At 42.3% G+C, this 19,958-nt stretch overlaps 4 protein-coding genes across 4 annotated transcripts; 2 read left to right on the plus strand and 2 right to left on the minus strand.

The window, feature by feature from the left end:
• Positions 1-9,005: 9,005 nt before the first annotated feature.
• Positions 9,006-9,945, minus strand: LOC121550825 (hemoglobin subunit beta-1). The gene is made up of 3 exons (XM_041863193.2): positions 9,791-9,945; positions 9,328-9,550; positions 9,006-9,192 (listed from the first exon to the last, which is right to left on the minus strand). The coding sequence occupies exons 1-3, from the start codon at positions 9,880-9,882 to the stop codon at positions 9,064-9,066; spliced, it is 444 nt and encodes a 147-aa protein (XP_041719127.1). The 5' UTR covers positions 9,883-9,945; the 3' UTR covers positions 9,006-9,063.
• Positions 9,946-11,190: 1,245 nt separating this feature from the next.
• Positions 11,191-12,090, plus strand: LOC121550827 (hemoglobin subunit alpha). Its single transcript, XM_041863195.2, has 3 exons — positions 11,191-11,355; positions 11,580-11,787; positions 11,899-12,090. The coding sequence occupies exons 1-3, from the start codon at positions 11,261-11,263 to the stop codon at positions 12,025-12,027; spliced, it is 432 nt and encodes a 143-aa protein (XP_041719129.1). The 5' UTR covers positions 11,191-11,260; the 3' UTR covers positions 12,028-12,090.
• Positions 12,091-15,665: 3,575 nt separating this feature from the next.
• LOC121550824 (hemoglobin subunit beta-4) lies at positions 15,666-16,702 on the minus strand. Its single transcript, XM_041863192.2, has 3 exons — positions 16,538-16,702; positions 16,053-16,275; positions 15,666-15,913 (listed from the first exon to the last, which is right to left on the minus strand). Exons 1-3 carry the CDS (start codon positions 16,627-16,629, stop codon positions 15,782-15,784), a joined length of 447 nt encoding a protein of 148 aa, XP_041719126.2. The 5' UTR covers positions 16,630-16,702; the 3' UTR covers positions 15,666-15,781.
• A 1,217-nt stretch (positions 16,703-17,919) lies between these two features.
• LOC121550826 (hemoglobin subunit alpha-4) lies at positions 17,920-19,052 on the plus strand. Its single transcript, XM_041863194.2, has 3 exons — positions 17,920-18,069; positions 18,407-18,614; positions 18,705-19,052. Exons 1-3 carry the CDS (start codon positions 17,975-17,977, stop codon positions 18,831-18,833), a joined length of 432 nt encoding a protein of 143 aa, XP_041719128.1. The 5' UTR covers positions 17,920-17,974; the 3' UTR covers positions 18,834-19,052.
• The last annotated feature ends 906 nt before the right edge of the window (positions 19,053-19,958 follow it).

The following is a 19,958-nucleotide window of genomic DNA, read 5'->3' on the forward strand; positions in this document are numbered from 1 at the left end:
TGGCCAAGATCTCGCGATACATGGCCCCATCCATCCTCCCCTCAATACGGTGCAGTCGTCCTGTCCTCTTTGCAGAAAAGCATCCCCAAAGAATGATGTTTCCACCTCCATGCTTCACGGTTGGGATGGTGTTCTTGGGGTTGTACTCATCCTTCTTCTTCCTCCAAACACGGCAAGCTATATTTTTGTCTCATCAGACCACATGACCTTCTCCCATTCCTCCTCTGGATCATCCAGATGGTCATTGGCAAACTTCAGACGGGCCTGGACATGCGCTGGCTTGAGCAGGGGGACCTTGCGTGCGCTGCAGGATTTTAATCCATGCCGGCGTAGTGTGTTACTAATGGTTATCTTTGAGACTGTGGTCCCAGCTCTCTTCAGGTCATTGACCAGGTCCTGCCGTGTAGTTCTGGGCTGATCCCTCACCTTCCTCATGATCATTGATGCCCCACGAGGTGAGATCTTGCATGGAGCCCCAGACCGAGGGTGATTGACCGTCATCTTGAACTTCTTCCATTTTCTAATAATTGCGCCAACAGTTGTTGCCTTCTCACCAAGCTGCTTGCCTATTGTCCTGTAGCCCATCCCAGCCTTGTGCAGGTCTACAATTTTATCCCTGATGTCCTTACACAGCTCTCTGGTCTTGGCCATTGTGGAGAGGTTGGAGTCTGTTTGATTGAGTGTGTGGACAGGTGTCTTTTATACAGGTAACGAGTTCAAACAGGTGCAGTTAATACAGTTAATGAGTGGAGAACAGGAGGGCTTCTTAAAGACAAACTAACAGGTCTGTGAGAGCCAGAATTCTTACTGGTTGGTAGGTGATCAAATACTTATGTCATGCAATAAAATGCAAATTAATTACTTAAAAATCATACAATGTGATTTCCTGGATTTTTGTTTTAGATTCAGTCTCTCACAGTTGAAGTGTACCTATGATAAAAATTACAGACCTCTACATGCTTTGTAAATAGGGAAACCTGCAAAATCGGCAGTGTATCAAATATTTGTTCTCCCAACTGTATATACAGTTGAAGTCGGAAGTTTACATACACCTTAGCCAAATACATTTAAACTCAGTTTTTCACAATTCCTTACATTTAATCCTAGTAAAAATTCCCTGTTTTAGGTCAGTTAGGATCACCACTTTATTTTAAGAATGTGAAATGTCAGAATAATAGTAGAGAGAATGATTTATTTCAGCTTTTATTTCTTTCATCACATTCCCAGTGGGTCAGAAGTTTACATACACTCAATTAGTATTGTCTTTAAATTGTTTAACTTGGGTCAAACGTTTCGGGTAGCCTTCCACAAGCTTCCCACAATACGTTGGGTGAATTTTGGCCCATTCCTCCTGAGTCAGGTTTGTAGGCCTCCTTGCTCGCACACGCTTTTTCTGTTCTGCCCACAAATGTTCTATACGATTGAGGTCAGGGCTTTGTGACGGCCACTCCAATACCTTGACTTTGTTGTCCTTAAGCCATTTTGCCACAACTTTGGAAGTACAGTCGTGGTCAAGAGTTTAGAGAATGACACAAATATTAATTTTCACAAAGTCTGCTGCCTCAGTTTTTATGATGGTGTGGTGTATTAACATTATGACTGTTTTGGAGGAACAATGAATGTTGTTTATGTTAGTATCAAAAGGGAATGTTTTAGGGTGACGCCCCAGGGGAGACTGGTGATTGGCCAGAAGAGGGAGCATCATTGTTATAAATAGGGGGGAAAACGAAGGAGAGGGCAGAACGAGCAGCCATTCTGAGGCGTCACTCTCCGGGTGTCATGTCACCTGTCACTCATGCTGAAGCTTGTGGTCTGAATAAACCTTATGATCAACGTTCAGTATGATCAGACTCCTTTTGTTCATCAGCAATAATTGCCACCACTCACTCGATACGACAATGGCAATTTGCATATACTCCAGAATGTTATGAAGAGTGATCAGATGAATTGCAATTAATTGCAAAGTCCCTCTTTACCATGAAAATGAACTTAATCCCCAAAAAACATTTCCACTGCATTTCAGCCCTGCCACAAAAGGACCAGCTGACATCATGTCAGTGATTCTCTCGTTAACACAGGTGAGAGTGTTGACGAGGACAAGGCTGGAGATCACTCTGTCATGCTGATTGAATTAGAATAACAGACTGGAAGCTTTAAAAGGAGGGTGGTCCTTGAAATCATTATTCTTACATTTACATTTTAGTCATTCACTTACAGTTAGTGGGAATTGAACCCACAACCCTGGCGTTGCAAACACCATGCTCTACCAACTGAGCTACATCCCTGCCGGCCATTCCCTCCCCTACCTTGGACGACGCAGGGCCAATTATGCGCCGCCCCATGGGTCTCCCGGAAGCGGCCGGCTACGACAGAGCCTGGATTCGAACCAGGATCTCTAGTGGCACAGCTAACACTGCGATGCAGTGCCTTAGACCACTGCGCCACTCGGGAGGACCGAGTGTTTGTCCTCTGTTAACCATGGTTACCTGCAAGGAAACACGTGCCGTCATCATTGCTTTGCACAAAAAGGGCTTCACAGGCAAGGAGATTGCTGCTAGTAAGATTGCACCTAAATCAACCATTTATCGGATCATCAAGAACTTCAAGGAGAGAGGTTCAATTGTTGTGAAGAAGGGTTCAGGGCGCCCAAGAAAGTCCAGCAAGCGCCAGGACCGTCTCCTAAAGTTGATTCAGCTGCGGGATCGGGGTACCACCAGTGCAGAGCTTGCTCAGGAATGGCAGCAGGCAGGTGTGAATGCATCTGCACGCACAGTGAGGCGATGTCTTTTGGAGGATGGCCTGGTGTCAAGAAGGGCAGCGAGGAAGTGCACCAGTCCCTCCTGCAGCAAAGCACCCCCACAGCATGATGCTGCCACCCCTGTGCTTCACGGATGGGATGCTGTTCTTTGGCTTGCAAGCATCCCCCTTTTTCCTCCAAACATAACGATGGTCATTATGGCCAAACAGTTCTATTTTTGTTTCATCAGACCAGAGGACATTTCTCCAAAAAGTACGATCTTTGTCCCCATGTGCAGTTGCAAACCATAGTCTGGCTTTTTTATGGCGGTTTTGGAGCAGTGGCTTCTTCCACGCTGAGTGGCCTTTCAGGTTATGTCGATATAGGACTCGTTTTACTGTGGATATAGACACTTTTGTGCCTGTTTCCTCCAGCATCTTCACAAGGTCCTTTGCTGTTGTTCTGGGATTGATTTGCACTTTTCGCACCAAAGTAAGTTCATCTCTAGGAGACAGAAAGCGTCTCCTTCCTGAGCGGTATGACGGATGCGTGGTCCCGTGGTGTTTATTTTTGCGTACTATTGTTTGTACAGATGAACGTGGTACCGTCAGGGGTTTGGAAATTGCTCCCAATGATGAACCAGACTTGTGGAGGTCTACAATTTTTTTTCTTAGGTCTTGGCTGATTTATTTTCATTTTCCCATGATGTCAAGCAAAGAGGCACTGAGTTTGAAGGTAGGCCTTGAAATACATTCACAGGTACACCTCCAATTGACTCAAATGATATCAATTAGCCTAACAGAAGCTTCTAAAGCCATGACATCATTTTCTGGACTTTTCCAAGCTGTTTAAAGGCACAGTCAACTTAGTGTATGTAAACTTCTGACCCACTGGAATTGTGATACAGTGAATTATAAGTGAAATAATCTGTGTGTAAACAATTGTTGGAAAAATTACTTGTTTCATGCACAATGCAGATGTCCTAACCGACTTGCCAAAACTATAGTTTGTTAACAAGAAATTTGTGGAATGGTTGAAAAATGAGTTTTAATGACTCCAACCTAAGTGTATGTAAACTTCCGACTTCAACTGTATATATATATATATATATACAGTGAGGGAAAAAAGTATTTGATCCCTTCTGATTTTGTACGTTTGCCCACTGACAAACAAATGATCCGTTTATAATTTTAATGGTAGGTTTATTTGAACAGTGAGAGACAGAATAACAACAAAATAATCCAGAAAAACGCATGTCAAAAATGTTATAAATGTATTTGCATTTTAATGAGGGAAATAAGTATTTGACCCCTCTGCAAAACATGACTTAGTACTTGGTGGCAAAACCCTTGTTGGCAATCAAGTCCGTTTCTGTTTGCACAGGTTTGCACACATCTCAGCAGGGATTTTGTCCCACTCCTCTTTGCAGATCTTCTCCAAGTCATTAAGGTTTCGAGGCTAACGTTTGGCAACTCGAACCTTCAGCTCCCTCCACATATTTTCTATGGGATTAAGGTCTGGAGACTGGCTAGGCCACACCAGGACCTTAAATTGCTTCTTCTTGAGCCACTCCTTTGTTGCCTTGGCCGTGTGTTTTGGGTTATTGTCATGCTGGAATACCCATCCACGACCCATTTTCAATGCCCTGGCTGAGGGAAGGAGGTTGTCACCCAAGATTTGACGGTACATGGCCCCGTCCATCGTCCCTTTGATGTGGTGAAGTTGTCCTGTCCCCTTAGCAGAAAAACACCCCCAAAGCATAATGTTTCCACCTCCATGTTTGACAGTGGGGATGGTATTCTTGGGGTCATAGGCAGCATTCCTCCTCCTCCAAACAAGGCGAGTTGAGTTGATGCCAAAGAGCTCCATTTTGGTCTCATCTGACCACAACACTTTCACCCAGTTCTCCTCTGAATCATTCAGATGTTCATTGGCAAACTTCAGACGGGCCTGTATATGTGCTTTCTTGAGCAGGGGGACCATGCGGGCGCTGCAGGATTTCAGTCCTTCACGGCGTAGTGTGTTACCAATTGTTTTCTTGGTGACTATGGTCCCAGCTGCCTTGAGATCAACTAGCTAGCTAATCAACTATGATTTGAATATTGAAATTTAAGTAGGCAGTTATTTGGTATTCTGATATTAAAACAGGCTATTGATGAGGCAAGCTAGGTGAACGTCAGCTAGCTAGGAAGCTAACAAACGTTAGCTAGCTAACTAATGTTTAGCAATGTGGTTTAACCAAAGCTGCTGTCAATTGGTTAGAAAGATGGTTCTATACTGAATGTATGTGATAGTCATTGCTAAACAATATGAGTACTGTAGGTAAGGGATGAAGTTAACCTATAGGAGGATAGCGCTCCACGACGTTGGTTGGGCATCACCTAACGCGGCATACTGTTCAATACTGAGCCAAGCTTACTGACAAGTGGCGTGTATTGGTACAAGGCAATTCTGCGGTAAGGGGGTGATGCTGAACTTTAAAATGTATGTCAAACAAACCAATGATCCTCTGTAGCTCAGCTGGTAGAGCACGGCGCTTGTAACGCCAAGGTAGTGGGTTCGATCCCCGGGACCACCCATACACAAAAAATATTTATGCACGCATTACTGTAAGTCGCTTTGGATAAAAGCGTCTGCTAAATGGCATATTATTATTTATTATTATTATTACAAATTGTTAAAAGTAGTCATTGTACATAGAGTTGTATGGTTTGTTTGATACAGCAGTCTTAAAATGGACTGCTACCTGATTAAGATGTTAAAACATTTAAACTCCAATTGAACTTTCCTGGCATCTTATTTTCCTCTCTCTCTCAATCCAGTTCTCAGGAGACAGGTCAGTGTGTGTAGAGAGAACACATTTGATCAGGTGGAGTCAGGCTTCTACTTCATCGCCCTGGACCACTATAACAATGAGGCAGAGGACCTCAAGTTTGAACCAGTGAGTCACCAACTCATCTTATGCCTTACACAACTCGGCACATACACTATATATAAAAGTATGTGGATACCCCTTCAAATTACAGAATGTGGCTATTTCAGCCACACTTGTTGCTGACAGGTGTATAGAATCGAACACACATCCATGCAATCTCCATAGACAAACATTGGCAATAGAATGGCCTTACTGAAGAGCTCATACATTTTCAACGTGGCACCGTCATAGGATGCCACCTTTCCAACAAGTCAGTGCGTCAAATTTCTGCCCTACCAGAGCTGCCCCGGTCAACTGTAAGTGTTGTTATTGTGAAGTGGAAACGTCTAGGAGCAACAAAGGCTCAGCCGTGAAGTGGTAGGCCACACAAGCTCACAGAACGGGACCGCCGAGTGCTGAAATGTGTAGCGCGTAAAAATCGTCTGTCCTCGGTTGCTATACTCACTACCGAGTTCCAAACTGCCTCAGGAAGCAACGTCAGCACAAGAACTGTTCATCAGGAGCTTCATGAAATGGGTTTCCATGGCCGAGCAGCCGCACACAAGCCTAAGATCACCATGCGCAATGCCAAGCGTCGGCTGGAGTGGTGTAAAGCTCGCCACCATTGGACTCTGGAGCAGTGGAAACGCGTTTTCTGGACAAATCTGGGTTTTACGGACGCCAGGAGAACGCCAGCTGCCCCAATGCATGGTGCCAAATGTAAAGTTTGGTGGTGGAGGAATAATGGTCTGGGGCTGTTTTTCATGGTTTGGGCTAGGCCCCTTAGTTCCAGTGAAGGGAAATCTTAATGCTACAGCATACAATGACATTCTAGATGATTCTGTGCTTCCAACTTTGTGGCAACAGTTTGGGGAACGCCCTTTCCTGTTTCAGCATGACAATGCCCCCGTGCACAAAGCGAGGTCCATACAGAAATGGTTTGTCGAGATTGGTGTTGAAGAACTTGACTGGCCTGCACAGAGCCCTGACCCCATCGAACACCTTTGGGATAAATTGGAACGCCGACTGCGAGCCAGGCCTAATTGCCCAACATCAGTGCCCGACCTCACTAATGCTCTTGTAGCTGAATGGAAGCAAGTCCCGCAGCGATGTTACAACATCTAGTGGAAAGACTTCCCAGAAGAGTGGAGGCTGTTATAGCAGCAAAGGGGGGACCAACTCCATTAATGCCCATGATTTTGGAATGAGATGTTCGACGAGCAGGTGTCCACATACTTTTGGTCATGTAGTGTATGTATCACTCCACCTTCCTCAAACTCCAGTGCCATACTTTTGTTTACCATTTTACCAATGTCTATGGATTGTACAAGAATTTTAATTTGGGACTTCGACTCCATACTAAATCTAATCAGATCTCCTGTATTGTTCTGCCCTCTATAAATTATGCTGATACCCGACTGTAAAAATCTGGAGATCTTCACTGGTTCTGAGGGAGGTGATGTGGCAACAAACTGTGCCTGGGACACCTTCTCGTGCTACTGCTGTCTAGAGAACAGCCAGAGGGTGGTCGAGATATTTCCCGCAACTTCATCTTTAGTGTGTCAGCTCTGCTGCACCTGGGAGCTAAAAATATGGCACCGCACTCCCAACAGTCAAGTATGCTTAAACATACTTGTATGCTCATTTATGTGTTTCTGAAAGCAGTATTCAGCAGTTGAAACAATAACAAAGCGTTCTCCTCGCCCCTGTTTTGTAAAAAGCTGAAGGACGGGGCTGAAGAAATGTAACCACTCAAATTCAAGGACTGACCATCGCGCCTCCTTCTAAAACCCCATTGGAGGAGACGACCCAAGGTTCCTCGCCTAAGACCTCCTCCAATGTGTTTTGAGAAGGATGCGAGAGGAAGTGAGGAGTTTGGTATTTTATTAGCTGTTGCGAAAGCCGCAGCTACTTTTCCTGGGGTCCACACAGAACATGAAACATGGCATAATGCAATACATTAATAGACAAGAAAAATAGACAAGGAGTTGAGCAGAGATTAATTGGGATAGGGCTCATGTCATTTTTTAGGTGGAATCTTATGTTGAACGACACATTTATTCTGTTTGCACTTATCTTTGTTCTACTTGTGCTCTTTCCACAGATTGCTCTGGCTTGCTGATAACATCTAATCGGATGAGACTGATTGGCTGTGGGATCATCTGAGGGGGAGTGGAGGGGGTGCTGAGGAGTATTTCTGTCTGTATTAAAGCCCTTTTGTGGGGAGAAACTCATTCTGGCTGCCAAGTTGGTGGGCCTATGCCCTCCACCATTCACTCACTCACTCAGTAACAGCCTGATAGTCAGCAGCAGCAGGTCACAGTGAAATATATATATTGTTTAAAATTAAGATAAATGCCATGGCCCAGAAACCCAAAGTAGACCAATTTTTCTGGAAAACTGAAAACACAGCAACACTGTCTGCAGTGCATCACAAACAGAAGGTTCATAATAGCCAATCACAACATTAGACTGGCCAATGGCAGGAATTTGTTAGTTTCTCCATCACTGCAGTAAAAGTGACAAATTTAAGGTTTCTAGACAAGCACCCACCTGTAAGCCCCCCTCCAATCAGCCTGAAATCCAAACCCAAAGGTGCCACAACTTGAGAGAGCAATTTGAGAAATTGAGAGCGAATGACAAGGGACTATTGCTGGTGGACAATTTAATGCCCTCAAAAAAAATTTTTTACACGTTTGAATCACGTTTCTTTGCTTACAGTTCTATATGTAGTGTTTAATAAATGTTTATTTTTGATCTCTCAAGTTTAATTTGCGCTTTTGACTGGCCTGTGCTCTCGCGGGACCGCTCCTCTGCTCAACCATTTTCTTCTCTCTCGACTCACAATGCAGAGGGATCCTTATAGCTCCGCATTGACATGATTGGTTGACGGTAGGTGGGGGCGTGAGGTCCAGTATAAACACAAACTCACTTCCTTGATAACTTCCTTCACAGCAGCTCTGCTCCGCTAAGCCAAGAAGTATGAAAGCATTGACGTCTGCGGAGGCTGCAAGGCAGTAAATGCTTTACCGCCACTGTACAAATTGACCATGCAGAGCCTTTTACGCACTAATGCCAAATAACCTAAAATAATGAAAGAAAAACCTTTAATGTAGCCTATAGTTAAAAATTGCTCAAGAATTATACATTTATGGATTTTTAAAATGTATTGTTTTCTCTTTATTCAACCTGCCCGCTACCCACCCGCCCTTTATTCACACAATATTCCATGACCCTAAACTATCCTTTCCCCATCGGTCAATGCTCTAAATATTGATGTTATGGATTTTGTGGTGGAACTTCACCCCCCCCCCCCAATCCTAACCCTCATTTTGTTTGTACAAATACAACAGCTTGTTTCGATGTCTTTATTTTCACTCAGGCAGGGATGTCAGAACATAATCACTTGTATTTAGAAGTACCGACTGCCCATGGCTGCGACAACCACTTTCATGAACTTCTGCCAGGTTGCCTGGATTTCAGGAGTGAAAGCGGCTCCGAACTTGGCGGCAATGACAATTGTGAGGACGTCAGCCAACACCTGTGGACAAAAAAACAAGGAAGCTGTTAAATAAGACTGCCGTTTTTGTTTTACATTTGGAATTAGACGTATTATTCTGAATGTTATAAGTGAATATCGGTGCCTAAAACATATTGCGCAAGACAAGAGGCCTACCCTGAAATTGTCAGGGTCGACGAAGAGTTTGTTGGCATGGGTCTCGCTCAGTGACTTGTATGTGGCCAAGATGTTGCCCATGTTCTTCACAGCTTTATCCAGAGCTCCACACACGACCTTGCCGTGAGCAGCAACTTTGGGGTTGCCCATGATTGCAGCGGGAGTGGAAACATCTCCGAAAGAGCCGAAATAACGCTGAGTCCAGGGGTAGACGATCAGAACTCTGTCATTGCAAGAACACAGACATATGTGCATTATTATCAAATGCTATTCAAATATATACCTAATTAATAATCTAACATGCTCAATTCAAACTTAAAAATAGGCCAATCAACTATTATCAATATGAATAGTAATGATAAGATAATAGAACACATATAATAGTGTTATAATTACGCATAATCATCATCATTATAAGATACATTTTACTATGTATTTGAATGAGGCTGAAGCCATGGCCTACCTTCCCAGAGTCAGTGGTCCGAGTTCATTGATATCTACTTTGCCCCACACAGCACTGATGGTGCTCTTCTCGGCGTCTGTCCAGTCAACCATGTTAGTGTTTGTTCTCCGGTTTTGCAACAAGATAAAACAAATTAATGTCTTGTGTAGGGAGACACTTTGTATGCAACTTATATTTATGAGCGCTCTCCGCCCACTGGAGGCGGCGCATGTGATTGGCTCTGGCAAAGATCAGTATTGGCCAAGTGTTTAATGAGCGCTTCAGCTCTTGAACAAAATCCAATCAATCATTTATCTGTTAAAAACGACAGTAAAGGATAATTTATTAGTTGTTACAGAATAAATTATGAAAGTTAGATCCTAAAATCAGAAATCATATGTAAATATCTAGATAACCAACGTTTCAAAATTCGTATGATCACTAGCTAAACAGTTTTCTTGATCCAGCTGATGCAAGAATAAAATAAAGATTATGGCAAAACTATTCAAAATGTCTTCATTGCAGTGTACAAAGCTATTCAAATACATGTTTTTAAAGGGATGCAGTCACTTTATTTAATTGTTTTATGAATTTGGTTTAAAATTTGGCACAGTTTCTTATCTACTACAATATTATGCCTTCCTTTTTTATCGGGGTATTCAGACCGGTCCGCCCATTTTAAGTGATTAATTTCAAGACATTAAATGTGATAAGCAGGAATGTCCTGTATTATTTGCAGATAGGTGTGTACCCATGTCCTCGCATGATCTCTGACTTTTTTCCCGATCATCATTCGAAGTCCAATCAACCTTTTAATTCGGGATCATATCAAACTTTAATTGAACAAATGTCAAGTATGTCACCTTGAATAAATATTTTCCAATTGACTGCAGGTCTTTGAAGGTGGAAATTACTTCTACAATTGAATTTACTAAGGTGCATCGTAATTTTAAATAGCCAATTAACAATCAATAAATATTTTCCTATTTTGGCAAAAGCAGCTGCAACTTTAGAATTAGCCTATTGGAAATATATGATAGATTATACATAAATCTTTCGTTTTATGCAACGAAATAAATAATAATAATAATTATTATTATGTTTTATTATTATCTTTATCAATCAAACAAATTGTACAATTGTTGACATCTCTTGTACAATTTATTTCCACACATTGCTTCACAGTACAGTCAGAAGAAGAAAACATAGGCTAAAAATTCAACAAAAACGTTAATGATGTATATTATTACAAACATAGCCCTCTGACATCTTATGGAAGAGACTAATATAGAACTTCTAACTTAAAATTTGATAAAAGCTAAGATAACGTTGGATTTTGACGAAGATGGTTGCAGTGGAGGGGGAGTGTACCCTAGTAGCTGGGCGTGTCTGCTGCTCTACGATAATATAAAGGGACTTAGTTGTATAGGCAGTCATCTTGTTAGGTTCATTTCTTGTACATTTAATACAGGGAAATCAAAAAGGAGCAAAATGAGTCTGACAGCAAAGGACAAATCTTTGGTCAAGGCCTTCTGGGGCAAGATTAGTGGAGAGGCAGATATCGTCGGCGCTGAGGCTTTGGGAAGGTAAGCCTTCTTCAAAAAAAGAATTATGAGAATGGTTGTGTTTAACCTGTTGACAGCGGCCTATGTGCCTACCCGGACGAAACATTTTAACATACAATAAGTCAACTACTTTGATTACATTGTAGACACAGACGATGGGAGAAATATGATACGCGTAATGCTTAGAAGTTGAAAATCGAATAAAAACGCCTATGGTACAAACTATTCTGTACCTTCCTTTGCAGGATGCTGACTGCTTACCCCCAGACTAAGACCTACTTCTCCCACTGGGCTGACCTGAGCCCCGGCTCTGCCCCAGTCAAGAAGCATGGAAGCACCATCATGGGTGCAATTGGTAATGCTGTCGGAAAGATGGACGATCTCGTCGGAGGACTGAGTGCTCTCAGCGATTTGCACGCTTTCAATATGCGCGTTGACCCTGGAAACTTCAAGGTTCGCTCCCAGATAACCTATTGTCTGTATATTGATCACTTTCGACATCAACTCTAAGTCTGTTGCTATGGCTTAATCATTCAATATTAACTTTAAATATATACTTTTCAGATTCTGTCCCACAACATCCTTGTGACCCTGGCTGTTCACTTCCCTGTGGATTTCACTCCCGAAGTGCACATTGCTGTGGATAAATTCCTTGCAGCCTTGTCCGCTGCCCTGGCTGACAAATACAGATAAATTGGAGTTCAGTTCCTGCTCTGTTGTTATCACAATAAAATAAACGGGCAATTCATCAAGTTACGTCCTCTGTTTGTGTCCTTATTCCACCACATTTCACCATCAAGGTCATATTTGAATGTTAGCACTACAACAGGCTAAATACATTAGATTACCACATTATACAAAATTGAATGACAAAGGAACGAATACATTATTTTAAAAATAGGGCTTTAGGCCCACCATGCGCTAGCCAATTGTCTATGCCAATTGTCTGGGCTATTGATACTGTTTATAGCGTGTTAACTAAGGGTAACTGGTTGTTTAATAGCCTAGCTAATTTAAGTTTGCAAATGTATTTCTGTTTTTCGATTAACTAAATACAATTTGAGTAATTAAATGTATTTTTGACACCGGCATTTTGTAGTTTCTCTTTGATGCACGGTATTTAGGGTATTTTTTTACAACAGGTGGAGACCTTACAGTGAAATGCTTACTTACAAGCCCTTAACCAACAATGTAGTTTTAAGAAAGAATACCTACAAAAATAATTAAAGCGCAGCAGTAAAATAACAATAGGGGTTCAACAAGGGTTCTTCTAAGATCCTCAAAGTTCTTCGAAGAACCTTAAGGTTCTTGGCACTGAAAATTGCCCCCAAAAGGTTCTTCCAAGAACCCCATAGGAGGTGGAGTTAATCGAGGAACCTCCTTAGTAGGTGGGGGTTCTTGCAGGAACCTAACTGCCCAACTGAAATATTTGGATTGGAAAGGACCGCAGGTGCAGGCACGTAACGAAACATTTAAAGATCTCCTCAAGGTAAGGGTTGTCCCTTGTATGATCTAAATTCATATTGTTTTATGATGATGCCATCAACACGTCAGAGGATATATCCATTGGACTTGGGGCTCTGCTGGGAGTTTACCTTATATTTGAAATATTGTATTCTGCTTTGCCACTAAAATCATAATAAACACTGACAACTAAAATATTGTGTTAGTGTTGTTAATGTAATGCGTATTATTATTAATAATAGGGGAGGGGGGCGGGGGGGGTTTCAATTTGAAGAACCCCTAAAGGATCCTCCAGGAGTCTGGGTAGCTATTTGATTAGATGTTCAGGAGTGTTATGGCTTGGGGGTAGAAGCTGTTTAGGAGCCTCTTGGACCTAGACTTGGCACTCCGGTACAGCTTGCCGTGCAGTAGCAGAGAGAACAGTCTATGACTAGCATGGCTGGAGTCTTTGCCAATTTTTAGGGCCTTCCTCTGACACCGCCTCGTATAGAGGTCCTGGATGGCAAGAATCTTGGCCCCAGTGATGTACTGGGCCGTATGCACTACCCTCTGTAGTGCCTTGCGGTCGGAGCCAGAGCAGTTGCCATACCAGGCAGTGATGCAACCAGTCAGGATGCTCTCAATGGTGCAGCTGTAGTACCTTTTGAGGATCTGAGGACCCATGCCAAATCTTTTCAGTCTCCTTAGGGGGAATAGGTTTTGTCGTGCCCTCTTTACTTGCCTCGAAGCGAGCATAGAAGTAATTTAGCTCGTCTGGTAGGCTTGTGTCACTGGGAAGCTCGCAGTTGTGCTTCCCTTTGTAGTCTGTAATAGTTTGCAAGCCCTGCCACATCCGACGAGCGTCGGAGCCGGTGTAGTACGATTCCAGCTTAGTCCTGTATTGATGCTTTGCCTGTTTGATGGTTCGTCGGAGGGCATAGCGGGATTTCTTATAAGCTTCCGGGTTAGAGTCCCGCTCCTTGAAAGCGGCAGCTCTACCCTTTAGCTCAGTGCAGATGTTGCGTGTAATCCATGCACTTATTGATGAAGCCAGTGACTGATGTGGTGTACTCCTCAGTGCCATCGGAAGAATCCCGGAACATATTCCAGTCTGTGCTAGCAAAACACTCCTGTAGCTTAGCATCTGCTTCATCTGACCACTTTTTTTATTGACCGAGTCACTGGTGCTTCCTACTTTAGTTTTTGCTTGTAAGCAGGAATCAGGATGATAGAATAATGGTCAGATTTGCCAAATGGGGGGCGTGGGAGAGCTTTGTACGCATCTCTGTGTGTGGAGTAAAGGTGGTCTAGAGTTTTTTCCCCCTCTGGTTGCACATTTAACATACTGGTAGAAATGAGGTAAAACGGATGTAAGTTTCCCAGCATTAAAGTCCCCGGCCACTAGGAGTGCCGCCTCTGGATGAGCGTTTTCCTGTTTGCTTATGGCCATATACAGCTCATTGAGTGCGTTCTTAGTGCCAGCATCCGTATGTAGTGGTAGAATATAGATGAAAACTCTCTTGGTAGATAGTGTGGTCTACAGCTTATCATGATACTCTACTTCAGGCGAGCAAAACCTCGAGACTTCCTTAGATATCGTGCACCAGCTGTTGTTTACAAATATACAGACCACCACCCCTTGTCTTACCAGAGGCTGCTGTTCTATCCTGCCGATACAGTGTATAACCCGCCAGCTGTATGTTATTACGGTCGTTGTTCAGCCATGACATGGTGAAACATAAGATATGACCGTTTTTAATGTCCCGTTGGTAGGATATACATGCTTGTAGTTCGTCCACTTTATTAACAAGCGATTGTGCTTGGCCAATAGTACCGATGGCAAAGGCAGATTAGCCACTCGTCGCCGGCTCCTTACCAGGCACCCCGATCTCCTCTGCGATATCTCCGTCTCTTTCTACTGTGAATGAACGGGATGAGGGCCCTGTCGGGTATCTGGATCAAATCTTTAAAAAACTTTTTACCCCTTTATTCTCCCCAATTTCGTGATATCCAGTTGGTAGTTACAGTCTTGTCCCATCGCTGCAACTCAGTACTGACTCGAGAGAGGCGAAGGTCGAGAGCCATGCGTCCCCCGAAACATCGAACCCGGATCTGTAGTGACCTCTAGCACTGCGATGCAGTACCTTAGACCGCTGCGCCACTCCGGAAGCCACAATAATTCTTGCAGCACTATTTTGTATTTTACTCACCGTCACCGGATTTGTTTGAATAAAGCCATGCATCAGTTGCCCTCATTTTGCAAGATGGCGCGATCTGTCACATTGATGTGGATAAATCCGGTGACGGTGAGGGCAACACTCCCAAATCATATTTTAAATGAATTGTGTTAGGCTACTCAATGTGTTTAAAATAATTTTACATTAATGGGGTATGACATTTAAAATGTTGCTAAAAAGATTGACTTGAATGGGTTTTTAGGTCCAACATTTTTTAAAGCATTTGTTGACAGTGGATTGCAGTCATTCTAAGGAAATACATATTTACATATCTAAAGCAAATAAAATAAATATCTAAATATACTGTAGTTATCAATTAGCAAACATTATGTGATGGTCGGCAGGTAGCCTAGCGGTTAAGAGTGTTGGCCCAGTAACCGAAAGGTCGTATGTGCCCTTGAGCAAGGCACTTAACTTTAATTGCACCTGTAAGTCTCTCTGGATAAGAGCATCTGCTAAATGTAAAACATTTGATCATCTGTCCACGCTTTAGGAAATAATTTATTTTTCAAATTTGATGATGTGTAGGCTAGGCCTATACATGTGCATCGCTTATTTGAAACCTCTGAAGGCCTAACTAGAAACCATTTGCCATCAGTAAAATTGCAGGTGAGCATTTTCCATCGAAAAACAACACTTCAAAAACATAAATGCTTTTAAATTGATTTTATTATTTTCAATATGTGTAGCTATGGCACAGCTTCCAGCCTAACAGACTGGAGTTGGAGTGTAATCTCTCTTCCATATTGATACTGTCGAGTGACGCTCTAGTGGTACTGTCTGCCGAGAGCGGACACAACGACAGCCAGGAACTTCTGGAAGGCTTCCTGAGTATCAGCACTGAAACCGGCGGGACCGAGCTTGGCGGCCACGCACACGGTGATGCAGTCGGCGAGGAGCTGTGGAGAGGGGACCGTACAAGAACCACATGGAGAATGAAATATTGGAATAAGCTTTACATCGGCTCATAACGCTATTTAATGCAAAATACTATGTATTTTTGTATTTTGTTTTAGTTTGCTAAAGTTTAATACTCACCCTGAAGTTGTCGGGATCCACGTGCAGTTTCTCCGAGTGCATCACACTCAGTGCAGTATAGGTGTTTTTGATGTCATCCAGGTTCTGCACAGCTCTGTCCAGTCCGTGCATCACGGTCTTTCCGTGTTTGGCAACAGCGGGGTTACCCATGATGGCAGCGGGTGTGGACAGGTTGCCGAAGGTGCTGAAGTGCCTCTGAGTCCATGGAGACACGATCAGAAGTCTAAAAATAAATAAAACAGGCTGCAATTACAATTATACTTCACAATCAATAAGGTCTGTATCGCATTTAGGTCATTTAGCAGACGCTCTTATCCAGAGCGACTTACAGTTAGTGAATGCATACATGTTTAGTTTTTTTATACTGTATCGCACCAAAGGTGAACACCGCGATTTCCTACTACACAATTAGTGCTAAATAGCCTAGGTAGCCTATTATCGTGTTATTATTTAATGATATCTACATAAACATTACAAGAATGTACCTGGCCAGGGCCTGGGGTCCGATCTCATCCACGCTGATCTTTCCCCACAGGCCTACGATGGCACTGCGCTCAGCATCTGTCCAGTCGACCATGTTGACGTTTGTTTGTTGATTTCCGTTGGTACTTGCAAAATGTTACAAGGGATCCCTGAGCTTTTTCTCTCCTGTGATGTCCAATTTATTGATGTTCAGTATCTCCGCCCTGAAAAGAACACAGAAAATGATTGGATGAATGTCTGGGGGGGGGGGCACATATCAGCAACTTCATCCCACCTTTAAAGATAATGCTTGGTCATTTAGGCGTTGCCAAATTCAAAATATTACGGATCGAATAAACAGGTCAGTATGAAAATGTATGCACTCACTAACTGTAAGTCGCTCTGGATAAGAGCGTCTGCTAAATGACTACAATGTAAATGTAAATGTAATGATTAGCCTTCATAAACACATGCATACTTAATGATGCAATCGAACATAATTTCAAAAAGTAAAATGTATAGACCAATAAAGGATTTAGGTTCCTTTAGCCCTAAATTCTCTTTTAATTTATCGTTGTAATATTTACATTGAATTGTAATATTATCTTTGTAAAATGCTAATTATTAATGTAAGTGTTTATTTAGGGTCTCATTTAAAAAATATAAAAACCTAGATTGGGTGTAAACTACTGAAGAAAGAGCATGACAAAAAATGTGTGTTATCTTCATATTCAGATGGCCCCACCCATTTGATAGTTCCATATTTCTGGTATTTTTTAATGATGAATCGAAATGTCAGTTGGGGAAAAGCCGTTGTTGTATAGGCTAGCCTTCATCAGGGGAATTGCATGATAAGTTCTATCTGGAGACACAATTTGAATATTAGCCTATTTCATTCAATGAAAGTGTAAAGCTTTTTGTTTAATTCCTCTGAAATAAAATGCATGTAGCCTACATATTGTTAAATGTTTTGTGATAGGCCTAGGCAACGCTTTGCTACCAGAACAAAACCTTTCCATTTATTTTTCCATAGGCTACAGAATCACATAGCCTATACTCGCTCACAAATGAGTGCTGCAATATTAGACGAGTCTTAATACTTACGACTAAACTTTAATTCTAAAGAAAATATTGAGGTTTTAAGTGTTTCAAAAACCCTTTGTTATTCAATATATATGAAATAAATGCATGCACTGTTATGGCAGCATTTTTACAAACCAAAGTATTATGTGCAAAGGTCATATTTTGGGCATTACACGAATTGGCTCGGTTGCATAATTATAAAGTATAACAAACATGAATCATGTCTTGGACAAATGCCCAATCAGAGGTGGAGCTAAGATTATATCAGGGTGTGCCTTTTCTTGTGCGTCAATAAAAAAAGCCTCTGAGTTTTCCACGCTCACAAGCTTCTTTTCTTAGCATCCTCATTTAGGTGGATAAACGGACAAGACGCAGCTATGAGTCTCTCAGCCAAGGACAAAGCCAACGTGAAGGCCATCTGGGGCAAGATCCTCCCTAAATCCGATGAGATTGGAGAACAGGCTCTTTCCAGGTAATTACATAACGATGTATGATAAAATATAGACTAGGGACATGTAGGCTGTTCAAATTGTTAACACAGAATTCCTCAGTCAATTTGGAAGCTATAAATGCTTAGCCTAAAGGAGATATCTGGAACCTAAAATGGTTGTTCAGCTGTCCCTAAAGGATAACAATTTGAAGAACCCTTTTTGGTTCGAGGTAGAGAACCCTTTTGGTTCCAGGTAGAACCCTTTTGGAACCCTTTTTTCTAAGAGTGTATGCCGGCGAAGAAAGGGCGGGAGCCCCGACCGTGTGAATGATTATTGAAGATTCATTTTGGCTCACCTGATTTCTAATGTCCACGACAGGATGGTGGTTGTCTACCCCCAGACCAAGGCCTACTTCTCCCACTGGGCTTCCGTGGCCCCCTATTCCGCTCCAGTGAAGAAGCACGGCATCACCATCATGAATCAGATCGATGAATGTGTTGGCAACATGGACAATCTCGTTGATTTCTTGTCCAAGCTCAGTGAACTGCACGCCACCAAGCTGAGGGTGGACCCCACCAACTTCAAGGTAAGAGAATAAGACTGGAAAGGACACACACAAAATCGGAGATTTTACCTGTGTGAATGTGAAATAATATATTTCCCTTTTCATTTGCAGATCCTGGCTCACAACCTGATTGTGGTCGTTGCCGCCTACTTCCCTGCGGAATTCACCCCCGAGATCCATCTGTCCGTGGACAAGTTCCTGCAGCAACTGGCTCTGGCCCTGGCGGAGAAGTACCGCTAAACGGGAGTTCAGCTGTCAAGCTGTCATCCGAGGCATAATGTCCATCCAATATTGACACACTGACAATAAACCAAATTGAAACTCATACAAAGGTGTTTGTTGTTTGTCATTTTAATTGTCTCCCATTGTCTTGTGATATATTTTGTCGGCTACATTTGGATTCTCTTGTATAATGGATTTGTCACGTCAAGTATAAAATAAAGTTAACAGCCTATTTCACATTGTTTCAAGGGCATTTCATAAAAATTATGCACTTCACAATTAATTATATTTTTACTCCACCTTTGCATACACCTTGACATTAAAATGTCCTAAATGAATGTGCCTGAGACCAATATGTTGTGGCCAGACATTACTCTTCATTGTCATATAGCAGGATAGCATGATTGATTTCCCTGCTGTAACTGGCCAAATAACTACACAAGGCCATTTACGTAACTTTAACGGGATGCGTTCTAAATTAAATGGGGAAATCTTGGGAACTTTCCCTCCAGTTGACTGCAACATATGGTATTCCAACAGGTATTCAGAGTTATTTCTCAATAGGCCTACCTCAATAAACTGTGTACATATTTTCCAATCCAAAGCATGGATGTCAACAGGACCTGGCTTTCGGGGCGTTAGCCCCGAATGTTTTTGGGTCAGCCCCGAATCTTTTGCACTGCTGCAATTGGGTAAAAAAAATTGTAGTCAATTGAATGCGCCACTTAGTTCATAGAGCTGTGGTTAGGTGAAACTCCCGAAGTCATCCAACCGTTATAATCAGGAGCAGGGGCGCAACTTACACTGAGGACAGGGGGGGACATGCCCCCCCATTCTGAAATGTATTTTCTACACTGTGGAATAATAGTAAAGACATCAAAACTATTAAATAACACATATGGAATCATGTAGTAACCAAAAAAGTGTTAAACAAATGAAAATATATGTTATATTTGAGATTCTTCAAATAGCCACCCTTTGCCTTGATGACAGCTTTCCACACTCTTGGCACTCCATCTGCTCTAAAATGTGATTAGTTCGGCCAGTTAGCCATAATAATAATAATAATAATAATAATAATAATAATAATAATAATTATCATTCAAGACGATCGAAATGCATATTCCCATGAAACTGATTTGG

This window comes from Coregonus clupeaformis, chromosome 35, assembly GCF_020615455.1.
Source record: "Coregonus clupeaformis isolate EN_2021a chromosome 35, ASM2061545v1, whole genome shotgun sequence".
Classification (NCBI taxonomy): Eukaryota; Metazoa; Chordata; class Actinopteri; order Salmoniformes; family Salmonidae; genus Coregonus; species Coregonus clupeaformis.

Excerpts from the sequence above, each read along its gene's own strand:
- LOC121550825 (XM_041863193.2), bottom strand. The coding sequence starts at position 9,882 with ATGGTTGACTGGACAGACGCCGAGAAGAGCACCATCAGTGCTGTGTGG. Across the intron at positions 9,551-9,790 it reads GGACCACTGACTCTGGGAAG|AGTTCTGATCGTCTACCCCT; the intron begins GTAGGCCATGGC and ends TTGCAATGACAG. Across the intron at positions 9,193-9,327 it reads TCGACCCTGACAATTTCAGG|GTGTTGGCTGACGTCCTCAC; the intron begins GTAGGCCTCTTG and ends TTTTGTCCACAG.
- LOC121550827 (XM_041863195.2), top strand. The coding sequence starts at position 11,261 with ATGAGTCTGACAGCAAAGGACAAATCTTTGGTCAAGGCCTTCTGGGGC. Across the intron at positions 11,356-11,579 it reads GGCGCTGAGGCTTTGGGAAG|GATGCTGACTGCTTACCCCC; the intron begins GTAAGCCTTCTT and ends CTTCCTTTGCAG. Across the intron at positions 11,788-11,898 it reads TTGACCCTGGAAACTTCAAG|ATTCTGTCCCACAACATCCT; the intron begins GTTCGCTCCCAG and ends TATACTTTTCAG.
- LOC121550824 (XM_041863192.2), bottom strand. The coding sequence starts at position 16,629 with ATGGTCGACTGGACAGATGCTGAGCGCAGTGCCATCGTAGGCCTGTGG. Across the intron at positions 16,276-16,537 it reads GGACCCCAGGCCCTGGCCAG|ACTTCTGATCGTGTCTCCAT; the intron begins GTACATTCTTGT and ends ATTTATTTTTAG. Across the intron at positions 15,914-16,052 it reads TGGATCCCGACAACTTCAGG|CTCCTCGCCGACTGCATCAC; the intron begins GTGAGTATTAAA and ends CCCTCTCCACAG.
- LOC121550826 (XM_041863194.2), top strand. The coding sequence starts at position 17,975 with ATGAGTCTCTCAGCCAAGGACAAAGCCAACGTGAAGGCCATCTGGGGC. Across the intron at positions 18,070-18,406 it reads GGAGAACAGGCTCTTTCCAG|GATGGTGGTTGTCTACCCCC; the intron begins GTAATTACATAA and ends TGTCCACGACAG. Across the intron at positions 18,615-18,704 it reads TGGACCCCACCAACTTCAAG|ATCCTGGCTCACAACCTGAT; the intron begins GTAAGAGAATAA and ends TTTCATTTGCAG.